The sequence below is a fragment of the Varroa jacobsoni genome, unplaced genomic scaffold (genome assembly GCF_002532875.2).
Source record: "Varroa jacobsoni isolate VJ856 unplaced genomic scaffold, vjacob_1.0 scaffold_1101, whole genome shotgun sequence".
In the NCBI taxonomy this organism is placed as follows: domain Eukaryota; kingdom Metazoa; phylum Arthropoda; class Arachnida; order Mesostigmata; family Varroidae; genus Varroa; species Varroa jacobsoni.
In genome coordinates this window covers 1-25177 of record NW_019214003.1, presented here as the reverse complement: position 1 = coordinate 25177, position 25177 = coordinate 1, and the positions used below count along the sequence as shown (strand labels likewise).

The 25177-nt window shown below is 41.9% G+C and overlaps 1 protein-coding gene across 2 annotated transcripts in view; it reads left to right on the top strand.

The window, feature by feature from the left end:
* LOC111266589 (uncharacterized) overlaps positions 1–21578 on the top strand; it is a 35459-nt gene extending 13881 nt beyond the window's left edge. Inside the window, exons 1-5 of one of the 2 annotated variants that reach the window (XM_022844183.2) lie at positions 6456–6506; positions 12788–13011; positions 15577–15780; positions 16171–16370; positions 20618–21578. In XM_022844183.2, coding sequence (XP_022699918.1) covers positions 6471–6506; positions 12788–13011; positions 15577–15780; positions 16171–16370; positions 20618–21054 — 1101 coding nt within the window. In that variant the 5' untranslated portion in view covers positions 6456–6470 and the 3' untranslated portion in view covers positions 21055–21578. Of the gene's footprint in view, positions 1–6455; positions 6507–12787; positions 13012–15576; positions 15781–16170; positions 16371–20617 lie in introns of those variants that run through there. The other variant, XM_022844184.2, reaches the window with a different exon arrangement.
* Positions 21579–25177: the final 3599 nt, after the last annotated feature.

Sequence of the window (25177 nt, the reverse complement as noted above, 5' to 3'; positions counted from 1 at the left end):
GGAAACGGCAGTGATCGCTGGAGAATTTCCGCTGTAAAAGATTGTCGATATTCTTGAAAGAGAATCTCTGCCCGTTGCCATGCTGGCCGTGGTGCTTTTTGTATCAGCGGGGGTGGCTTGGTGCTTCAAAGCTGTGCCCCGTCTGTCGATATGTTTTGAGGGTAACCGGTTAATTAGCGTGCTTGAACAGAAGCTGCAGCAGCAAGACTTAACGATGCTGACTTACAGCCACGTGATCGTGGCGATAAATGGCGGCGTTCAACCGTTTTACCCCTCGCTCTCTTAGGCCTACGCACGTGCACACCAGTTGGATGTAAGAGACCACTCTCAAGGATAAAAGACTTTTAGACGATTTTGCTTATCGACGTAGCCTCGTCTGCCTTTATATGTGTAAACACGCTACGAGTGTTAAAATTCGGCGGAGTCAAAAAATATTATGCGTTGTAAAGGACCCGCTTGAGACGAGCTGTATAAGCCACTGCAATAAATGGTAATGAAACGAGTCTACCTAATGTACCAGTGTAGTTACGCATATAGGCCTGACCCATTTATAGATAAAACCTGAATTTTCACAGTGAGAAGCATCTCTCGGTGTTCTTGATGAAATGGTTAATAACTAGAGCAGAATCCAAGTTTTCTTACGGATATACAAGGCGTCTCGAAAGGTACATAATTCTATGGACGAATGACTCCGTTTAACCGGATAGAAACATCTATTTTAACACAGACAAGATTTGGATTTACTGGGTTGTAGGGAAAGTATGGATGGTTTTCAAACTAAAATTGATGCTGGTGTTTCTTATATATCAGAACAGTATTAATAAATTGAATATGCACCACTTTGATCAATAACTTCCTACTAATTTTCTAGTAATGCCATAATCTCGTCAGTGCAGAGCTCCCGTGGTCTCTGGACGAACAATTGTAGCACGCGATTTTTAATTTTTTTTTTTTTTTTATCAATGTTAAATTAATATCGTTAGTGGAATTTTGCAGAGATCGGGACAGATGATGATAGTCCAATGATGCAACGTCCGTGCTATACGTGCAAATGGCTAACATGTCTTATTTAAGTTTTCTCATATTTTGGAATGTAGCTAAAAATGTATATGGTCTGGCACCGTCATGGCGGAAGACGACGCCGTACCTGTTCATTAATTTCAGCCAATTTTTTCCTATGACTTGTCGTAATTTTGTTAGTTTTTGGAAGTAGAGATCCAAATCAATAGTCTTGCCGGACGGTAACAACTCATAATGCACGATTCCTTTCTAATCCTCTCAAACACTTAGCATCACCTTTTTTGGCATCACTCCGAGCGCATTGCTATTGATCTACTTTTCATTAGTCGTAATTGACCGCTTCAGAAATGACTCACCGTCTGAGCTATATGTCTTTAAAGTTATCTAGTTAAAAAGAACTAGTATCTTTTCGACAATCTAACTTTTGTTTACGGCAGGGGAGACCTTGACCTGCGCGTGATGTTTTTTTGATTTTTTTTTATTTTTTTACTGGTTCCCTTGCTCTTCTTATCTTTACATATCCGGGCCTCTATTCGCATAACAGAGAAGCAATTGCGTTTCCAGCAGACCTTGATACTTCCCTAATTCCCTAGCTAAAGCATTTGTTCCATTAATACTAATGCAATCTTACATTATTTTATGCTAGGTAGTCAGCCTGAGTTAAAAACCGATTTGGGTATTATAGAAAACCAAATGGCAAGGTATGTTGATCTAATGCTATATGTCGGCAACGAGTACGCCAAAAAAAGTCCTTGTCGTTACGTTTATGAGTTACCATTTGTACGGGAAACTATCAACAGTAGTTATCGTTTAGTTGGCAAATATCTGCCCGTTGTCAACACCTGTACAAGTATATGGATTCACTTGTGAGGGAGTTCGGCTCACACAAATACTAGAATTCATTAAATTTCTCTCAGAAGCACATAGTGACCCCATTAGTCACCTAATGGTAAGCTGCCTTTGCGCCTGGGCAGATTGTAGGGCCAATAGATTCATTCGTACCTACTGTCGGCCGGGAACGCAAGCACGTGCTCGATCTTGTTGTAATCTGCAAATTGGTCAAGTGGTACCAGACACATTGTTCGTTAATTTTTGCAGTAAACACAAATTTCTGGGTCCGAATTGATACAAGTCGTCAGAATACATTAGGCTCTTTACCCCTCGATCCCCTCAACTGCACCGGGGTTAAAGTTCACATTGTACTCGTCGGGCACCTGTAAAGCTTTTCAGTAAATAGAGGCTAAGGAGAGCTTGAAAATGTGAAACAACAACCGAAATTGTTTCAGTGAAACAGGTGCTAATAAGAACACCAGAACCTATTTAAGGCATTATAAAAACGAAAGGTGGATAATTCTTGCCAGAAATTAAAAATGGGCTACCATCAATAAAAATATTTTGACAGATTACATACAATGCAGGTCCATTACAGATAATCAAGTACTTCCTAAACGGCCAGGTCTAGATATAGAGACCATTTAGGAACACATCAGCCGATGTGTAGTGATACGTATAAGGCAGTTAGGACGCACAGGAACTTGTTGCTACGTAGGTGTAAGTTGTATTTTGTGGGATTTACTGCTTCAAAAGCCATTTAGTTCGTACATAAACAAACAACAATATTGCCACGATTATAGTTAAAGATAGGGCTCGATAAACTCGTCATAGTCTAGGCGGCTCAGACCAATGGATGCTCCTATGTATGTGGACACTTGACAAGATTTAAAGCTTTGTAGTTACAATATTTCGTATTCTCATACTATGTAAGTCGTCCGGTGAGGAGCACATTTGTATAGATAGTGAGCTTGATTTAAGCGCATAGTAAACACGAAGGTTCCAGATGCAAATGTATCTTCGCTAGAACTGACTTGAATTCGTAGCGCATCTACCAGTATCATTGTTTAACCGCACATATATATATATATATATATATTTTTTTTTCCTTTTTCGTATACGAGGGACGTGACAACGAGGGGGCACAGTAATATCGCGTCGAAATCAATAACCTAATCATCATCAATATCATCATACTATTATTATTAGTACGGGTGGTATGGCAATCACCAAGCGAAGCCGGTGCCCGGTTGGGCCGCGATCAACGACGCTACCTCAAACACCAACATCATAATAGCGTACAATTTGCCACAGGTCCTCCGGCGGCTATGGCAGCTTCGTGACGCTGCCTGTAGCCGGTGAGTCAGAACAGACAAGATACAACCCCCTCTGTCAAGATTGAAAATAATTGCAGATACTAGCGGCGGTGTCGGCCGTAACGACCGAGTAAGTAACGATCAGAGCAGCGGATGGCCTGGTGGAACGCACGCGAAAACCAAAAAGCGCAGGGCAGTAACGGAACTGATCGGGGACCAAAATCACGAAGGCCATTCATTATTGTGGGCTGGGTAAGCCAGGGCAGTGCAGTGCAGTGCATCGGCTTCGTAGCACTAAAGCAAATGAGCACCAATATGATACCTAAGCCGCAGCAGTAGCGTACAGCAAACCAGCCACCCAATGCTCACCAAGAAAATGTAACGCTGCTACAGAAAAAGTAAATATAAGTGTATTGTCAGTCAAAACTTTCAGACAATTTCCAGACGTGGAAAAAATGGAACGTGGAAAGAAAAACATGTGGGTAATGGGAGAGCACTTGGTCGTCGATTGTTCTGTGAATTCGTAAAAAAAATGCCGATCGAAGCAAGTCGAAGGGCAAAACAGGCCCGTTCAGGGTTTCTCAAACGCTACTGCAACGATCCTCGAGACAACTTCTACTAATGATTCTGCAGTACATCATACCCCAATTTAGAAGTATGCCAAATTCTTTGTGCTTCCTAACCGAATACATATCTGACATTTTGTTGTTTCACCCTTGCTCCAACTGTTCGTTAATACTTTAGATTAACTGAATGATTTTTCTTCTCAGAAGGGTCACACGTTCGTCACTGCTCTCTTGAAGTTGCTTAGCAGTGGTATTAATTTTTGTAGACAAGTGTTCTCGAATGCTAAATGACAAAAAGAAGAATACGTTTATCCTATCTTTGATTTATACATTGAGACATACGTATAAGCTCACTCAGGAAACTTCCGCCACTTCTAACCTTAAAACCACAATAACAATCTGAACTCACACAATCAATAAGGGGACTTGATTCTCTGTTAGTACCCGCTGCAGATTGATACTATTTTGTATGGTTCAGAGATGATCTGTTTTTCGACATGTATGATGTAGTTATGCTAGTAACGGTCCTGCTAGCTACTTTATTCTATGAGCTACGTTAACTTTCATACTATTTTGTTCGACTAATTTCAATAGCAAGCCCACTTTTCACAGAGGAGATGCCATCGACGCTCAATAGTAACCTAATTGGAGACGTCTATGTTTGAGCTGCGTGCATGCACCATATATTCATTCATGCACGCTTCTACATACAATAACATGCATCAATATATATACATATACATATGCATGTGCAGATTTGGTTGTGGGTTCGTCCATCACGGCATGTTTGTTGACCTGATTAACATGTCTTCGGTCATTCATTCGGTTTCCTTTTCATCAAATCGTTCATGCGTCATACGCCAGCGGACACGGATCACGTGATGACGAGAACTAGGGAACCTCCCATTTTTTATTTTACCTTTCCCTGTGCCGCGTAACCTTCTCAAAACCTGGTGCTATACTGTCATCGTCAGAAAGATTGGATCTGCCAACCACTCGTCAGTAGCACCTCTGTTCACTCGTCTGGAGAGCAGAAACAGGTCCCCAGACCAGTCGCATTTATTCCTTGTGCACTCTTAGCCACCTGTATTTGAGAGGGAGGCTCGCAGTTCTAAGATGATCAGATAGGTTGAAAGACGTTCATCTCGTACGGGGAGGGGTGTTTTCTCTATAAAGTTTGTTGTGACCACTCGGCTGACCAGTACAAGCAATGACGACTTCTCAATACTCTCTGTTAGTGGCGTTGCCTTCACTATGGCCGAGTGTCAGCTACTGCTGCCCACTTAATTATGTGATCCTTCTCCTCTAGCCTGCCATTGTTCCGTTAGGAATCTTGCATCAACGGTCCCTTTCTCCTTATGTTGGTACTCAGAATCGAGCCATACACGGTAGTAAACCCTCTGGCTACGTAACCCTGGCGCATGGCCCTGACTGTATGTCATCAGTAGACTCAAATTTGCGCGGTTGAAGGATCGAGATCAGCTTGTCTGTCTACTGTTAAGCTCTGTTTGACTATATGAATCAGCTGCCCTCACGGTCTAACAATACTGCATTTATAAGAACGAATTAAAAAGGCAGCGGTGCAATGAGACAATAGTAACTAGCAGACATCCCTTATATCTTTAGGCAGATGATTGTATAATAAACTAGCCGGATTCGTTAAGCTAGCAAAACTTGTAAAAGGACTATTGGAACAGCGAACGCATTAAATAAGCCCATTACATGTCCTGCTTAATTAGCACTTAAAACGGATGCTCACACTGGTATGCCTATTATGTAGATTGATTTTGCTTATAGCATTATAATTATAAACAATAGGGACCATCCCAATTGTATTTTACTAAACGAGACGGAAAAACAGCTTCATCTATAAGGTATTTTTCAGAAAGGCTACAATCAACGAGGCCTCTTCGTTTTTGAGTTATTCCTAACGCAGGCCGACCTTCAATACATTCATGTTCGCAGTTTTCGAGGAAAGCAATCCGTACAAGCCATAGCGAGCTTTGAGGATCCGAACATACAGTGCACTCTGTTTAGTTCGACCCAGCTAAATTGTGTTATTTTCCCGCGTATGCGCATGGAATGTGGGCCTATCAAATACCCAGGGAATATTTCAGACTGCAGCGCTGCCACTGACGAACTCCGATGGCGCTTCTCTGAATGTACAGTATTTACCTAAACTTTTTCGTTTGTTCGGCTTATTAATATCGGTAGCCGATTGTATCTGTAGAGCCAACAGCAGGGATAGTAAAAAGGGATCCAATTGGAGAGAATTTCCAATTTTCCATTGAGGTTTGGCTTACCACTGCCAATCGTGGTCATGGTCCGGTTTCTGTTTCTACTACACGCGATTCGGTCGGTAGCGAGCGCTCAACGCAATCGGTTCCTTACGTTGACTACGTTGCTAACGCCATTGCTACCACTAGTCTAGAGCTTCGAAACTTGGCCCAGTTTGCTTTCGCTTTAGCTCTTGGTTCTCTGTGTTGCCCGCCTATGGTTTGCCCCCAAGGCTGTAGTTCAAAGATATTTCTTCTGTTCCAGGAGAAATCGGGCACTTCTTACTACACCTTGTCCCTTTTCGGAGCGGCTACTCGATTTCGTTTGAAAGCAGACCCGTGAGCTCCGAAAAATCTAAGCTTCGAGTGCCTACGAAAGTTTTCCAGTACCGTTGGAGTATCTTCCGCGCACTCCCTTCTACTGAATAGAACGCCAGGGGACGGAGATTCCAGAAAAAAAAATGCCTGTCGGAATAAAACAACAGCGTCAGCAGAGGGTCGGTACAAACGATCGATGCATCGAGCTCCCTAGGAGTCCTAAGAGTAATGAATCAACTGAATCAGAGGTTTAGGCAAGATGGATAAAAGATGACTATTAGAGCGGAGTGTTTGATTTTTAAGCAGATCATTTCCACTAGCGTAATCCTGTGGTAATAGAACAGCCGGTCTCTCGAAGGCGAAGCATTGAGACTATGGGAAGCAGATGCTTCAGTGTCAACTTGTTTGGTACTTTTAGGAGGTAAAATGACAAACATGAAATGAAATAAAAATAATCTTTATTCTTTTGTATGCTTTCATTGTTTATTATTATTATGCTTACACGAAAATGTCTAAGCAAGTCGGTCTCTAGAATAAACTAGATTGTTACGATGTAGTATGATTCTGCTTCAGCACACAAAGAAAAGGCGGTCATAAGGTTGAACACGACTCCTTCTCGTTTCAGTCTCTTAATCGAAACGCAGTCTAAGTCAGAAGACGCTTCCCAAGAAAACTCGGATGAACTTTCAGAACTAAACCAAACATCACACGTAGTATTAATTATATCCAAAGAAAACGATCGTTGAAACGATGTTTATGTTATTATAATAATAAGCTAATTAATGTCTATTTTCGTAACGTGCTCATTTTGGCACTACAGTTTCATTATATAAAAATAGTGCACACTAATTCCTTTTCGTCAGGTGTCATCGCAGTTAGCTTCAAGAAAATCTAATGTTGCGGCAACGAAAACGACAAAAATAACAAAAAAATTCAAATTTTCAGATGGATGAAGGAATGAATATAGTACGAATTCGTATGATCAATTTCATTACTGAAAGCGTTTGCTGGTTTTTCTTCTTTGCGTAGATCGAACGTCTCGTCGATTTGTATCGGCATCGCCTAACTACAGGCCCAGGGAAGCTTTTGGAGGGTGACAGATATTTGTGTGATATTCCTATTCCAGTGCACGTACTCCACTGTAACCGATGTTTCACGAGCCGCGGGGATTGAGACAAACAATAGTCGGTAAACGTGTGTATAAGCGTTTGTGCGTGGCGAAGCGGATTTTTCCCCTAATAGACCGTCTCTTCTTCGCTGGTCTGTTCCCTATGAGTTTGCCAGCAGCGTTGCGTCTCCTTACAACGTGCAAGACTGCTATGGCAATTCTTTGGAGTTCCATTGTTTAGGAGCCAGCGAAGGCTTTCCTGGATTGCTTCTCCAAATCTTGGTATCTCGGCTCCCGCTTCTACTTACTCCCCAGTTTTCGTCCAAGGAAGAAAAATCGGCTTATGAACTTTTTTTTTTTCACTAATTTCGCTGTCTCATCCGTTCCTTCTGATGTCCATTCATTTTTAAAAATTCCATCAGTCGGCCACGAATTTCCTACGACGAGGCCGTGGAGTATGACTCTTGCGCTGCCTCTTATTCTAACATGGATTTCGAACGTTCACAGCATTCCGTTGTGCGTTGCTATAGAGGACTGGAGTCATACACACGTACTTAACTCGGACAACCCATACACATATGCGGCCATAGATCTTTATTCTGATCTTGGGTTTATCGGCCAGCAATGAAAACGTAAATGCAGGCGCCAAGTATAGCCAGATAAGTCCACACGTCCAAGGATTAAACACAGGCCATAATTGATTCGTGCGCCGACGCGCCTATCTCTTAAGCGCCCTATTCTCTAGTTCCGAATGATGAATTACATAACCAGGCCGTTCCACACACTACTGCAATAACTAAAATGATTCATTTGTCGGCTACGGCGAGCCGGATAAAAAACAGGCCAAAGGCGAACACTTAGAAAAAGTCGGCAAAATCGGGGACTGGCTGGTGACAGATTTAAACTCGAATTGCGATTTGGCGGAACGGTCATGTCTTCTTTTGTGCACATGAAGGTCTTGAAGGTGCGTGACAGCAGCTAGACCTAGAAGTTAAACAGGTAAAATTGATAAATGCATGAATATCAAGTGCGAGATATCTTCACTCGAGAAACAATGAAGGGAAACTAACGGAAAAACAAGCGAAGCAACCATTTATTAAGCCTACGATATGACACAATTTATAATAAAACAAATCATATCAATGGAGTCTGGTTGTTCTTCATACTTTAGTAACTTGAAGGAAGGAAACGTTCGCCTGTATATACAGATTATTTTAATTGATTTGAGTTACAATAGTGTGTGTATAGGGCTTCTTTCAAAATAACAACGTTACGAAAAGGGGCTAATGTTCTGTTTTATGTACGACTACAGCTGTGGTGCTGAGGAATTCCAGACAGATGTGAAAGTAAACAAACTATGTTCAGTGGTTTAGGAATTCAGCAAGCAAAGATGTAAAAGTTCGAACTAAATTCCGTCACAACAAGACATTGCGATCAAAAAAAGTCATGGTTGCAGAAAATAAACGGCACTTCGCGTGTGTTCAGAGTGTGTATTTCTCAGTCAAGTATTGCTTGTGTTGTCTAAGAACAGAAACAGCAAGCAAATCGGTATTAACTAATAGGAAATGGTGGCGTTTTTCCGAAGAAATGGCGAACGCCAAAAACGAGAGCTTTGATTGGCGTGCTCAACGTTAGCGTGTTCGAGCGGAAGACGTAGCCTTGTCCCCCATTATCTATTAAGTGTTAGGTCTGGTCAAAACTGGAATAAAGAATCTTAAGGAGGCCTCTGTACAAGCAGTGGCTAATGAGGTCGTTTACTAAGGAAACGATCGTTATACCAGTCGGAGACAGAACCACACATGCCGCTCGCTGCAGAACCCAATCAAATACATATTGCGTCTAGGGGGGCAGCCACATTTGCGCAAACAAGTGCACTCGATCCGCGTGTTCTACAGCACCAAACAAAACCCAGACATCCGATTCTTAGACAACAACCCCCTATCGTAGCTCTGGTTCGACACGCTACCAATGCATCTTCGGTTTGGTGCAGGCCTGTAAATAGCAGACCTACATGCCGACTGGCTGACGCTCGCGAACTTCGACTTCAACCCTAACTCCGACCTTGTCGTGAGCTGGCCTAGTTTCTCTTTTGGTTATGCTCGCTAGCTGGTTGGCCGACTGGGGCTCCGCCTTGCCGCAATCGAATACGATGCAAGCATCCCCGAAATACGAGACCGACCCACCGTAAACCAATACATTGCTGCGGTCCCTTTGGCATGCTTCGATGGAGCCGACGCAGAGGAAGCCGAAACAAACTGAAGCAGGTCATGGGAACGACCAACCGACCGTATCCTTGAAGGGTTAGTGGTCGACGGCCATGGACGACCCATCGAACTGGGTGAACATGTGCTATGCGTTCGTGTGCGCGATTGTACCATGTGTGGTCAAACGACAGTCGAGGGAAGCAGCGTGTGGCTTGCTTGCAAATGGTGGATCGCGTAAAGGCTGGTCGGATATTTGCCTGGGATATGGAAGGCATTGAAGGAAAAGAACGCCAACAGCGGTATCGTTCTTGCATCGAGGGACTGAGCAGTTATTCTGTTTGCTTTGATTCATTGCTGATGGGTCGAACCGTTCAATTCAGTTTCGGACCCGAGACTTCTGTATGTATACCTACCTATATTGCACACATTCGTTGCTAATGCTTCTGAGAACGACTAGCTCTAAGGCCATGACCAGAAGAATTGAAGATTGCACACCCGGTAAAAAAAGAAAAGCGTGTATGCACATGGGGTGCTGACAATTCACAGCACTCACGATTGAAAAACTGATGCAAACAATGCAGTTAGGTGGATGTTAGTGTATGCCTCTAGGGTGAGACTTTGTTAAAACTCTAAGTAAGATGAAGTAAACTATAAATAAGATAAAGCCAGAACGGTTTCGGGTGAAAAGAACATCTAATCTCAAGCAAATATACGCGTTTTTATGATAAATGTAACATGTACATAGGTATTTATTTTATGTTACATCTATGGGCAGCTGTGGTTCTTGTTGTCTGCTGACATATTTTTCTGAACTTTAATTAAACTTCTTTAGATGTTCTTCGAAACAGCAGCGACCTCCTTAAATTCCCAACTAGTTTCCGAGATAGGCACATGTTAGAATCAGGGAACTTAATTGATCGACGTGTGCAAAGATAAAGTGTATATTTGTTCTTCTGCATTCGCATTGCGTTCACCAGCAAATACGACCAATAATGGTTTGTTTATGGAAACTAGGTTACGGATTTAAGACGAATCGACCGTTAGTGCAAATGTTTTTAGCCATCCTGAATGTCTTATGTGACTAATATTGGTCGAGCATTTGGACTTGGGCTATATATATATATATATATATATATATATATATATATTCATCGTACACTATTTGCTTCGGGAACTGAATTAGAAATAAGATTACGATCACATGATGCTGCTGCCACCAGCAACATAATTATGGAGTAATGCCTTTCAATAACCCAAATGGATAACCAAACATAATATTTGATAAAAAATATCATAGTTCTCGAGATATTTACTAAGCACAGTTTTTATATCAATCTCTTTTCGATCTCTTAGCTTCTTTACACAGTGTACTTTCTTTTCAAGAACTCGCTACCTATTTACCGATTTAACAGCGAGCTTTGGGGTTGGCTAATTTTCAGTACCGGTACTTGATTTGCACCCAGTTTCTTCAAATGTAAAGCGATGGATAAGCGTAATGGATGCTAGCTTACTTCAGCGTTACGATGGCAAGCCACCGTCCGCTAAAAGCTATCATCATGCTTGATGGCTTCCCCACTAGCCCTAAAAGTTTCATTGTCGAAACCGTCTAGAAGCAAAAATGTTTCTTAGAAGTATGAGCCTAATTAGTGATTATAGCCGTTATATATATTTAATCCATATTAATCATAAAGCTGTGTATGGGTAAATGTGTTCCAGAAACAAAGTAGAACAAAAACACTTTCGTGTGTTAGTTGTTAAAGGTGCCAAAGGAACATTGTTAAGGTATAGTAGGCATTAAGTTCACAGCGGTAGGCTATTTAATAAATTTACAGGATTGGGAATACGTCTGCATTTAGTCACAGTTATCTCAAACAGCATTACGTACTATAGAACAATTCATTTAGCACATGTTCGATTTAAGTGCATCTCGGTGGTATTGAGGCCTTAAACGAGCGATACATACAATATTCTTACCCAGAAACTTATGTGGATCGTCGCATCGCCTGGCCTTATACATATATAAATATATGTATTTAGTGCGTTCCACAGTCCAGTTGAAAATGTTTTCGATGCGAACCTCTAATAATAACAAGAAAGGGCCGTCGTCTTAATAACGAGTCTGTTTCCGTGTTCCCACGTGCTCAGGTACACATACGATAAATGGCCCTTACGATAAAACTTGTTTTAAGTTTACTGGCTAAGTTAACAAATGGAATTGTCCTATTTGAAGCTCCGAGAATTCGCAGGTGGTGACACTAAAAAGGTTACCCCCCACCGAGACGATGGCTGCTATGGTTGCGCATATTAAATTTTTACTGTTACAGTTTCTTATGGTTTTGATAAGCTTTTTCCCATGCGAGGCCATTTAGCTGCCAATGTGTAGCATACATCTACACATAAATAAGAAAGGCTCGGTATAAAAAATGCAAGGACAGCTCAATTTGCCCCCTTCTTCAAACCATTATATACATATGTATATAGGGGGCAGAAGTAGACTTACCTTTTTCTGGTAAACGTAACATAAACAGGTATGCTACTAGTTATTTATATATAAATAAATATATGTAAATATGATTATTGAACTATCATTAATATTACTACGATTATTATTGAATGCGTTTATTTTTTTATAATACCGGCATCTCAACACTGAGTAATTGGTGGCCTAAATGCTCCAAAGAAAAACCATGGTCACTAATTCTACATCCTTGTGATTTAGATCGCAAAACTTAAACACACAATAGCACATAGTTCCTTATTGCTATTGGTTTCTCCACATGCATTCCGAACGTAAATCCTGATCACAACATCGTAAAACGAGAAATATATTGGACTGATGTCCGGCGATTGTGGATGCTATATTGCTGAGCCTAGGGGCCCAAACAATTCTACTGGAATAGGATTTGTCCACGGAATAAACTTTAAATCCATTCTACGATGTTCTTAACGTAACTTCGCTTGCGTACATCCAAACTTATACCAATAACACTTGATGCATATAACGAAAGTGAGATTACGCAGGAAGTTACGCGCTTTTTTTGCTCTTTGAGCTCACTCTCAGGTTCTGCGAATATAAGTTCCTACACTTGTAACATTTTTTTCAACTATACGACAGAATGTATTTGTCTGTCTGTTGCTGATACTTTAGGTGACGCTGTTGTGTACGCTAGCGGTGGCGCTTTGTGCTTACGCTGGCGCCGAATCTACTTTGAAAAGTTCACCGTCAACGCCAACTGTTCCGGCTGACCTGAGTGCGAGTTTAAGTGGATCGTCCTTTGAGGATGAAGCTGCCTTTCGCCAGGCTGTAGGGTCGACCCTTGGTTCTCTAGGATTTGGCAATTCAGTTAATTCTCAAGGTCCCTTTCAGTCAAGGTAAGTCAGATTCATTTCATGTGCGACACCATTTCTTTATACTTGATAAGCAACTACGTACATTTCACCTACGTCGTCCACTTATACAAATGAAATAGATTATGCAGATTTTTCTTCCCTTTATATATGTACGTGTATATTAGTTGTTTTTAATAAATATATGATACTCATTAAAAAATATATTAAAACCTTCCGAAAGGCTTTGAGTGTGTATACAGTTCCACAGGAGATTTATACATTCCGCGTAAGTGACGGAATATGCCATGAATATATGCCTATATAAATTGATACAAATAGAGGCATTATTTGCACGAGAACCTTCTATAAATTTTTATGAATATATAAAATTTAAATCAACAGAGATATTTAAAGACGGTGTGCCTTCCTTCGGCAGGTTCCATATGGAAACTGACCAGAAACAATAATCTATATTGTCAAAAAAATGCCCCCACTATCTGTGTAGCACATACGGCTGCTAACAGCATGTTATTTAAGGCAAACATTTCCAACAAAGTTTAAAAAATGAATCAGTTCTGTTGCTTGCAATAATGAAACTATCGTATATTTTAATACGCTGGATTTTTAAAGATTCGATTAACTAATTGTTGGGAAGCAAAAATAAAACAACGTATCCCTCTGTGCTATGTCGCTTAAACCATGATTATTCACCGTATGGGTTTAACGGTGTGTTTGGTAATGAAATAACTACTAATGTGAGGGAAAGCTGGTTGACTGCAGCTTTAAGCTAAAGTGGGACAGACCGTTTGTAGTAGAGGTTCCTTTTCTAACCCACAAACCGCTTCCTTTAAATGACAACCACAGCAAAGAGTCGCTCCGCACCGGCCTGTTTGTTGGCTCTAAGCAACAGCTGAGTTTTAGCTCGCTACAATATTTTTGTGGGTCTGTCTGACCGAGCAGGCCATTCAGGTGGAGAAACGATCGACAGGGTTTTGCCTGACCAAAATCAATGCCAGAGCACAGGAGGGCTGCCGCTGATCTGTCAGTAAGCGCAAATTTGGACTCTGCTGAAGCAGGGAATTGGGGACTGTCGGTTGGCCTAAGGACAATGCAACAGTAGTGCAAAGCTTTTTTGGAGAAGAGGAAAAACCGGGAAGGTTTGGAGGTATAGATAGAACCGGCTGACGACGACTATGTGGTCGATGAACCACCAATGAAGATGCCCATCTCCCTTTGCTACTCATCATGAAACCCGCAGGCAAGCAGCTCATCTTTACCCCGGAATAGCCGCTTCCAGCCACCATACCTGAATAAACTGAAGTATCCCAATGGTGGCCTAGTGTCCACCAAGCACAAGCTCACAACAGCTTCATTTATCGTGTTTTTTTAGGTCTTACCTGGGCGTTTTCGGGCTGAAAACTATATTGGACATAGTTCTCGACTTTAAGTGATAATTTTGTTCGGTACATATGAATCATGTTTACGCAAGCTTAATCGGTAGTGTGCAGTAATAGTCTTTGGAGGAAGTAATATCCTACTTGTGGTGATACCTCATATGTCATATCATGAAAATATCCTACGTAACCCTTATAGGATCGTTCGATACGTGAGCCACAAAAACTGCAGCAGACCTTTATATCTGTTATACCAGTATCACTGCTGTTTCGTATGTTGCAATCGCCTTTTACACCTAAGTTTATAAAAAGCGCTGCAAAGAACAATAACCTATTAAACAGGCGCCTAGTGCATTGTTGTGGAGCTGTCTGTAGATAAAGCCCAGACCGCGTCTTCGGCGCTCATGTGAGTAAAGGACGGAAGCATACTGCGTTGTTGCAGCGAGAATACTTTTACCGGAACAGCAGTTCGCTGACAGAAGGCGTTGTCGAGCACAGAGACGCTGCTGCCTACATACAACCAACGGAAAACGATGACACTATGGGCGAGAGAAGGAAAAGCTGAGCGAGGCAAGAGAGTATAAAAGAACTACCGCGGTAAGCGGGAGGGTCATGTCGGAGATTTGGAAAAGTTCCAGGAGACACGCGACTCGCCTTTCTCTCGATACACGCGGCCGCAGCCTCTAAAGCCTTCTGCAACAGGGGGCGGTGTAATCTCATGTGTGTTTCTCGCGTTCCCTGGGCTACCCGCCTGCTTGCCCTTCCTATGTGCACGCGTCTTTTTGTCTGTATGACTGTGCACGTTTTTCCTATGAGTTCAGTTCGAAATGAGAGAGCGAAACTACGGAAGCTCACTCAGATGAGCGCATGTGACGCAGACCGTGGCGTAAAGCGTCACTGCCAAAAGTGTGCTCTGACTTTGTAGGGTTCGTAGGTTTGTTGTTGTCTGTATCTACTGTTGTTGTTGTCTCGATCACCGTTGTCCCAGGTTGCGGGACAACCCATGCTTTCGCTACGGGGTGTTGTAGCAGCCTACAAGTTCCGCACTCTTTCCTGTTTAGATGAATCTTTAGCTACGTATGTAGAGTGGATGGTGATACGGAGCTGATGGTCTTTCGTACTACTCAGTTCTGTTGTACCACCCTTTCTGTTCACGCCTCTTCCCCCCTTTCGTACTTTTTCCCATATCTCTTTTTGGTTCTTGTGTTTTTAGCGGAGGTGCGGCCGCATCGTCATACCAGCCTGCCTATAATGCACTCAATTCTGTTTACGGTATCACATACCACGGAGACTACAATCAGTTAGCTAACTACTTGCAGACGGGAGGACCAGGCAGGCCTGGATTAGGGGGAAAACCAAATCAGAAGCCTACAATTTCCTCCAGGTTTCGCAATTTCATGAATTCACTCTTCTTCAGGTAACACGCCATAAACAAAGAACATCATTTATGTAAAGCGAATATTCATATTTTTCTAGTGAAATCAATAAAATCGGTGTCTTTGTAATTATATGTAATACATATTTTTTTATATATATATATATTTTTTTTTTTTGAGGAAAGTCGAAGCCTACGGAAAGTATAACACGTTTTCATTATCTCTAGTGACTTGGCACATCAAGCGACTGAACTTAGTTGCTCTTTTAGGTTGAGCTTTTCGGTAACGCATTTTTATTTCCACTTAATTTTATTATACGAATCGAGTATTCTTATAGGTATAAATCTCATGCACCTCTAATAAAAAATATATAATGCATTATCGTACTCACTGTCAGAAGTCAATCTGGTATCCATCAATTTAATTCGCAGACGTAGCAATAAGCACCCGCCGGCTTTTGCCCAGCCGCTACCCAATGCGGGGGCTAGCTTTGGCTATGGACCTTCGGGAGCCGGCAATTATCCGGACTTCGGTTCTGCCGGTTTAGGAACAGCTGGAGGAGCTAGCGGTGTCCCGAGCCCGTTTGGCGCGTTTCCCGCCACTGCGAGCCAAGGACAGTATGACTTCTCAAGTAAGTCATGTTGATGATGACAATTAAAAGATAAACGCCATTGTTAGTGATCGTGTACCATTATGGTTACTCACCCCTATTAGTTGATATGTAAAATTAATTTCTTAAGTGGAATGATATATATTTTTCAAGAATATTGCTATGATAGTGAAGAAAATACCAGTGCATATACATACGCTTAGGTTTTATAAGTAGTAATTTGCATTGAATTTATTTTGCATTATATTTATACCTCAGTCTAGCCCATTTTTGTATAAACGCGTTGGGTTTTAGCTGTCCACTTTGTCTCAAAAGGCTATCAACTTTGATTCTGAAGTAACTTAACCATTTTCTAAAGTGCTGCTTTAGACCCTGCTGCTGACCCAACTTAGGAGCACACAATCTTCAAATAATCAGATATACATTCAAGACTCGTCTGTTTAACGCCAGTGTGGTAAGCGATGGTTCCCGTCATCATAGGCCAGTTACTGTAAACCATCGTACAACTATTTCCAGTTGTTACGTACCACACTAGAATCTTGTTCCGGTCTCGATATGGTCGACGTCGGACGCTATGCCCCATCTAAGGCTAGATGGCTCTCACGTGCGCTCGCCCTCCTAAGGCTCCAGTTAAACGTTATTGATGGCTCTATGTCCGCATTGGATCAGACGACTATTCTGATGCATTTTCTCCAAAATAATTAATTCGTACCGTTGCTTTATTTGTTCAGAACGCTGTGGATGAAGTTTTCGATGGGTTTAGCTGCAGGCCGCTCCTTCGCTCAAAGGTTCTTAGGCAATCGATCTTAGAGAAAACGACATGACGGTCGATATCGAGTAGCATGTCATTATCGAGGTGAAGAAGGGGCACTGCAGTCCTCGTCTGCTTTGCATATTGATGCAGTGGTAGGTTGAACGCGACGGGACATGTAACGTCCCCTTGTTGGACTCGTACGTTCGGAGTGACTCCCTATATCTTGCTGTCTGAGACGCTGGCACTAAATATATCTCAGATACCTAATAGCTCATCTTGACGTACATTTGCCGGGATAAGACACTGTAGATGGTGTGGTATTAGACTACCAGGATTACGCGCAATACGTGCCGGAAACGACCGTCAGGCCTTAGAAACAACATTTTCAAGTGAGTGCGGACTGGTTGTAAAGGGGCCAATCGGAGGTGACAATTTTACGTTCCTTGCTCTCACTAGTGAATGCTTAGCCTCTCTTAATTCCTCCGCTTCAGCGTTAAGCGCATCTTTCGAAAACAGATGGTGAGTGTTTATGATGCCGATTGCTTGACGCCCACTTAAATCTAACAGAAGCCCAGCGTATCGAGCGCGTCGCTCGGTTTTTAACAGTTTCTATCTTCGGAGAAGACATGTTCCTTAATTATGTTACTCGGTTTTTGGGTTAGTTGTAGTCGTAGTGCTAGAATGAGCAGAGGTGCTTTATCTTTTTTAGCGACAATGTTCCTGAGCATGTAATGAAAAAGTTGTCAAACTGAAACCTTTGCTTCTTTTGGAATTCTCCGCGCCACATTGGAGTGAACTTGGCCTTCGCTAGGACTTAATGGAAAAAAAGCGTTGTGTATCAAAGTCAGATGCGCTTGCGCACCATGCTGGCTTTCACCTAAGCCAGCTGTTCCCGTTAAATAAATAAGTGTCTTTTTAATAATAAGTAATTTATGGAAGAAAAAGTAAACTGGTAGCTACTGAGAAAGCTAGTACTCCATTATTCGAGTGCTGCCTCGTAAGCATTTGTAAGCTTTCTTATGTGGGCTCATCCGTCATGTATCTGGATTCCTCTTTTCGTCTGGTAAGCTGCTAAACACATCGCCAGGCACATCGCCTTCAATGGCTTATATCTAAACGGGATTTTCAGCGTACTCAGACTATTATCTGATGGCTATGACCCAGCAAGCGGTAATCAACAGCTGTGAAAACTACAGTTAGTAATGAGGCGCTTTATCATTACGTGGGCTGGTCTGTAGTCACCTGGGGTGTGCAACGGCGTTCGGCGCGCAACCATTATTGAAAGCCAATTCCAACGGTCAATTAAGGACAAGGCAGAATTACTCTGGCCTGCACGCAGCGCCGGTACACAAAAGCAACACACTCCCTAGAATTTAAGCTTCTGAGTTTGTCCTATTACTAGTGAACATAAGCTTAAACGTGGAACCTTGTCTCAGTAGAAACGAAGACACCATCAGGACGCGGGTATTCGCCGCATATAGCGCAGTGAGTTAATTCTTAGTATTAACTTTTCTTAATCGTAATATCGAGAATTTTCACCGTAGCTGCAGCTTCCTTAGCTATAAAGAAAATGCCTCAAGCTGACACACATATATTTTTTATAATAATGGTAGCAATTTTGTAAGAAAGCTTTCACTTCGCCATATTAGGGTAGTTGCTATGGTTTTTGCGATAAAATGTCCTCATAATTACCCTGAAACTATACGTTGACACTGCCTATAAATATTCGGAAGGGTTCTGTAAGAGTAATCACACACCAGTGTCCCTCACGTTTTTGCCACTGTCCTTCTGATCTGGCATCAGAACCGGGTGCCCTTGCAATAATTAAAAGCCTAATCTGTAGCGAAGATATGGGCATAGGCTATTTAATAAATCAATAGCCAAACAATAATATATCTAGCAATATTGTCGATCGTCATCGATTTGTCTTTCGTCGATGTCGATTTGGCAAAATGTCTCTGCATCTTCTGATATTCCTCCTATCATTTTTTTTTCTTTCTTTTTCCCTTTTTATGTCTGTAATCTCAGCATATCCTTTTCTCGTAATAATGGTCTAATGTTTCCCCAGAATCAGATAGAATTGTGCGAGGGGGCAACCCTTCGATTTCAATGTGAAGGGCGAATGAAAGCAGCAGAGGGTAGAACGATATTAGGCGCCGTGGGCTGTGGTTTTTACAGCTACTCGACGTTGGCCGCGGACATGCCTGCTTTTATCTCTTAAGCCTGCATCTCGCTTTACTTGTTTCTTAAGCCATGTTTACAAGAAACGATTATGATAATGACCGTGATAATAGTTGTTGCTCTGAGCTGTTACGTACGTTACAACACTACGATTTCTGTTACGCATTAGCCATTATCGTACTCATTTAGGCAAACAGCAAGGGAACCCACTCTTGCCGGCGACGAAATCAGCAGCACAAAGAGAAATGGACCTGTGTCATGTAAATATTACTGGATTCCCACCCCACCCTAATCTAATACGATTTTTTCCTAATAACGAGACGACCCGGGCTCGGGCCAAGCTCGATTGGATATAGTACATGTCATAGGACATCCTTTATGTTCGCCCTTTCCGCATATTCCTCCATACCTCGCTCTTTGCGCTCATATAAATTGCAAATGGGAGACAAAATGCATTGTTAAGCTAAATATGGGATGCGAAGCAGAACAGACAAGAACATGGTGTATTGTGGGACGGGTCGGTTACGTAGGATTCGTGCGAAATTTACCTGACACCAGCAGATCGACACTCTTAAGGCTGTATTGTAGGCACCGTACTAATGCTATTTGAATCTGAGCGTGTCGACAAGACCACCGCCGTCGACATCGCTGTAGTTGCCGTCGTTGTCATGCACACATTTTCCACCTTGCTATTCCTTCTATCCAATTATGCTGCATATCGTTTTCCGTCCGCCCGTTACGGCACGAAGTCCTTCGGTCCTTCCCTCTGCTTCCAGCTGCTGGTTGTTGCTTACGCCATCACTGCCACTACATGTCACTACGAACAGAGCTTCATCCCGGTCCAACCATCAATATTCATTTTGCCGCATAAGAAACGAGTGAGCGGTCGCACGAACGGAGAAACAGGCCGGCCTGCGAGCTACAGGGATAGAAGGCCTATCGCCAGTTCCTCTATCACTACAGCTTCAGTATCTATAGTGAACGGACTTCAAGCATTACTTTTGGCTTCACCTCATTGACGACGAACGGCAGTAGGGCCACGTGCACTCTATCTGGCACTACTTCAGGTAGCGGCAACAGTAGCAAAGCTGTTCTAAAGGGGCGTGCTTCGATATGAAATGACAGTCACCGTATGTCTCACTTTGCTTGTTAGTCTGCTACTCGACGGTACTGCTCACGCTTCGTATGCAATGCAAAGCAAGATAATATCCCAATAGTGGTGGAGCCAATTAGTAAACAGAAAGTTTATGCACGAGAAGCGTTTAAATATGTTTGTTTTGTTCTGTTCTACTATTTAAACGTCACTATTTGTTACTACACTATGTATTTACAGCACTCGTAGGAAGCTCTAGTAGCGGGACAGCGGACAAGGGACAGTTTGGCGACTTTGGTTCGACCGGCCTCGCTGGCCTGAGTTCGGTATCAACGACTACGTCCTTCGGACCGCCTGGAAGTTCGACATCATTTGGAGCCGCTTCGCCCGGTTCCTTCGTATCATCTGCTTCTAATGGCGGTTTTGGTGCATCGTCAGCCTTCTCGCCATCTTCAGGCACATCATCATTCTCAACTAGCGGATCTTCTGGTGGCTTCAATAGATTCGGCAGTTCGGCTGGAGTCGGCAGCGGTGCAACGTATTTCCCGGGCGAAACGAGCCAGACCGCAGCGGCCAGCTCCTCGGTGTACAGCGGTGCCGGCGGTTCGGCCTTTGGCAAGGGCATCGAGGACTCGAAGAGCAGTGAGGATAAAGACGCCAAAGATGATCAGGACTAGATTGTTCCACACATAGAGCGACAGCGCGCTATCCTTACGCTCCACTTACTCGAAAAAAGAAGCTAGCACTTGTCGAAGCAAGAGCACAACTACATAATGTCTCAAACATGGCATGGTTTGAAGAAATTGATTATACATCAAATATTTCCTCCTGAAAAGAGGGATTCTGCCTGGCAATGGCTCTGAAACCCCTAGAAAATTTGATTTTTTTTTACGCTGACCATCGTTACAGAACAAACGCGAAAACGGAGCAAGCCAGGAGACTGTAAATGAGCTGCGTCAGGACCATACAGCTGTGCTTGTCAGCCAACTGATCTTAGCGGCACGTTACATTTAAGGCAGTGTAAAGATTATATATATATAAATATATAGGCAGATCATATTAATATAACCTTAATTGTGATTAATATTTAACATAGTAGATACAATATAAGATTATTGAAAGCAATTTTGTAATTGTTCGTTCATTCAACATATTTATGTATATATACCACAATAAAAACAAAACCGTATAGAGGCACGGCGCTGTCGCATTGTTTTATGATTGTGAACATAAATCGAATATTTCTACAACAATTCAACTTGTACAATAGAACCACTAAATAATACGATTTGGACTAGTTATTAAATGACAGAAGATATCAGTATTTTATATGACCTTTAATACTGACTATACTTTTCAGGATTGGGTGTCGACAGCAGATATTAAATCTGCGTCTTACGAGTGTAATAGGTATTCCTGAGATAAATAGAGGCAAAAAAGCAGCCTCAATCAAAGGTCAAAGGACCATTACTAAACTGAGAACGAATCTGACATCAATACAACCAAGGGTCTTTCGACAAGTGTATGCAGTTTTGCCGCATTTGGACTAACGAGATCGTACCTAATATTGTTTTCTATTAAGGTAAACGTTTTTGCAACTGGAGGATATAAGGGGGCGTGCATCGAAATAGGATATATAAATATATGCTACGATTGATCCTATGATCCCGTTGTTGCTGTCGACTATCTCTCTTACTGACTTGTATAGCAACCTTTAAAATAAGCATCGAACAAGGGAAGAGTGAATAAGTTTTGACGATTAAGGATATTAGCTTGCAAAATAAATAGAAATGAAAAATGTATGATTCTGTACTATTAGGCCAATAGGTAAAAATGGCATTTTTTTTACCTAACAAAAAGGTCGAACTTAAGTAGCAAGAAAAATTTATTCGTCATAGTTGTCTACGAGCTACTCATCTCTCGATCAATTTATTTATTTGGTCTCACTAGACAATTTAAACCCATTTCTAAGGCTTCGGTCATTGTCAAATATACAAATTATTTACCAGTTATCGGAAGAGGTGATAGTGGGTACAGGATAACTCTGCCATACAAGCTCGATCGAACGACCTCTGCCGCGCGTGACCTAGCGTTATCGTGGACAAGAGTCTCTTTGCTTTTCTTATCGTGGCATAGTTTGGTTCAGGTACGCCGTGCAGAAACATCTGTTTCGTATTGTCACAGCATCCCTTTGTGCATAGAACTCTTCTAGTCTTTTTAAGCGCAAATTATAATTGTCATAGATTGAACTTAAACGTATCTTCTAGAATAACTTGTTCCTTTTCTGCGTCACGTTGACATAGATAAAGCCTCTCTTTTCATTCTTCTTGCGTATTACGGCGCACTCAGGTTTAAGACTTTTTTTTTTAGTAAACTGTATATATTCAAGATTCCTGACGGTGTTCATATAACTGCAGTTCATACTCTTGGCCAATTCACGAACCTGTGTCGGCCGTCTTCCTTTAGAAGAGCTGTTTGGCGGTTCTCGACTTAAAATTGCCAACTTGGGCGTCGTGTATCCTTCACTTCTAAAAGGCCAGTATTAAACTTCACAAACCAGCTTTGGGCTGCCCTTTTGGAGATCAAGTTTACACTGTATATAGCCCATATACACTGGGTTACTTCAGAAGAAATCCAAAAAAAAGGCAAAATGGAGCAAGTATCAAAAATACATTTTTTACACATATACCTTTGGGGCCAAAACTCGAGGTAAAACTTCATTCGCTACATAAAGGCCTTATGGAGGAGAAAGGGTACTTTTGAGTCGCTTATATAAGTAAGCAAAAAGTGAAAACACAAAGGGGAAAATGGGTGTTTGAAAAACCGCATTTACATATGCACCAACCAGATAATCCACTGACCACCTAATGTAATGATTGCATTTAATTTTCTAGGTACTTTTGTCAAATTTTGAGCTTCCGTTTATGTCACAATCAATCAAATAGGATACATTCAAGCTTCTCAACTAATTTCACCGTTTGTTTGTTTGTTTGTTTGTTTCACTTATACATGTTTTGGTATATCGGTTCGGTAGTCGTAGTATTTGGTTTTGTGTATGATAATCTCTATTATCGCTTGGGCTGAATGCAACATAGAAAATAAAGTAATTATTCCAATTCACTTGAGAGTGCTTGGTCTTATCGTTGTTCTGTTTCAAACGCTACGACGTTCATCCCGAATGGGACAGGGATTCAATGAAAACGTGAAACCAATTACAGGCGGGATTCCGTTCGACTGAAGTCGACTGAAACTTTCATATGAATGTCTCGCTTATCTCGCTGGCTGGATATCGCATCTGTCGACTTTACCCGTTATTACTCTAGCGGATTTCAGTTGTATACGAGCAGCCAATAGCCGAGCTGCCTACCCACTCTTTACGTGGCTCCTAGAGAGCATGCAATAAGCTGATTGCATCTTGTCTTCATCAGCTAAGGACGCCCTTCAGTTCTCTAGTCTATTTAAGGGTCGCAGGGCACAATGTTTACTGGAGGATGTTTAGCCTACGTTGAAAAAAAGACATCAACAAACAAGTGAATAGGAGAAAAAAGGCCAAAAAACTTTCGTTGTTGCTTTCTGCAGCTGCAGAGGCGAGTCATTGCAACCCAGAGGAGTGGCACTTACAGCGATAAGCTCGTAACACCAACTATAAAAATCATACCGAAAGCATTTAGTGAACAACAAGGGGGTAGTCAGATTCCAGATAAAAGGGCTTCGTAAGTAAGGGACAGACGTACACTCCCGCTTATCGAATCATGGGAAATCTCACTCCAGGGATATAGAGCTGCGCCGCGTAGGCAGGCCACAAACTCTTAGCCGAGACGCCGGCATTGCAAGTCAAACGTATGCCGACTACGTTGAAATGACGACACGTATCTTTCTTGAAAGGGCATACGTATGCCAAGTAAAGATTCCGTGTTGCCAGCTTCCCTTTGCAACACAAGACTTGGATATGTTTCTTTTTCTTTTTAGCTGAAAATACGTTACTTTACTAGTAGATACACTAAAATGGCAAAATGAATGGGGGGTTATCCGTAACTAACTTTTGGCCTACTTGTCAGTGATACAAATGTCATAGCAAAGCTTTAAACGTCACCGTTGTTAAGACACATTGAAGAAAAAGCGCCGTAGAGCTGAACGTAACTAGCCTTAAAGATATTTACCTCACTGTAACAAATAAAAATACCTTCTCACCAAATGCGATTGGGAAATGATAACACAACCAATCCATGAAAAAGAAAAATATTGTTTAGTATACAGAGCGAGCATAAACAACAAATTCATAACTTTACGTAATTATACACAGCTATTCTTCTCGAATAAGTGTCTACAACAGCAGCAGCTTATAGGCAAAAACGTTTTTCAATGGTAGTATTCCGATTTGAAGAGCAGAACTTTTCTAGCGTTGAACTGTCCGCTGTCTACTGCACCCCTCCCACTCCCCACATGTAGTATTGTCTAGCTATCAGGTCAGCCAAAATGACCAGGACTTGTTAAAAGAAACCAATATTCACATACTGCAAGTTCAGAGGACGAGAAAGCAGGACGCTAAAAAGGTCGCATAAGCTTTACAGCGTATTCGTTAGGCTGTGAACATGGTCCTTCACGTAACGGATCTGCCAGCATGCTTCTCCAAGTTTATCTTATGGCACACTTATGGCGAAGGTTTGCACACGTGCTTGAGGAACGAATTTCTTCTATGAAGCAAACTGTTGTGTAAGAACAACAAATTAGGTAATCTATTTTTTTTTAATGAGTAAATTGCTCTTTGTTTTGTGAATAAAAGAATTCGAATATAAATAT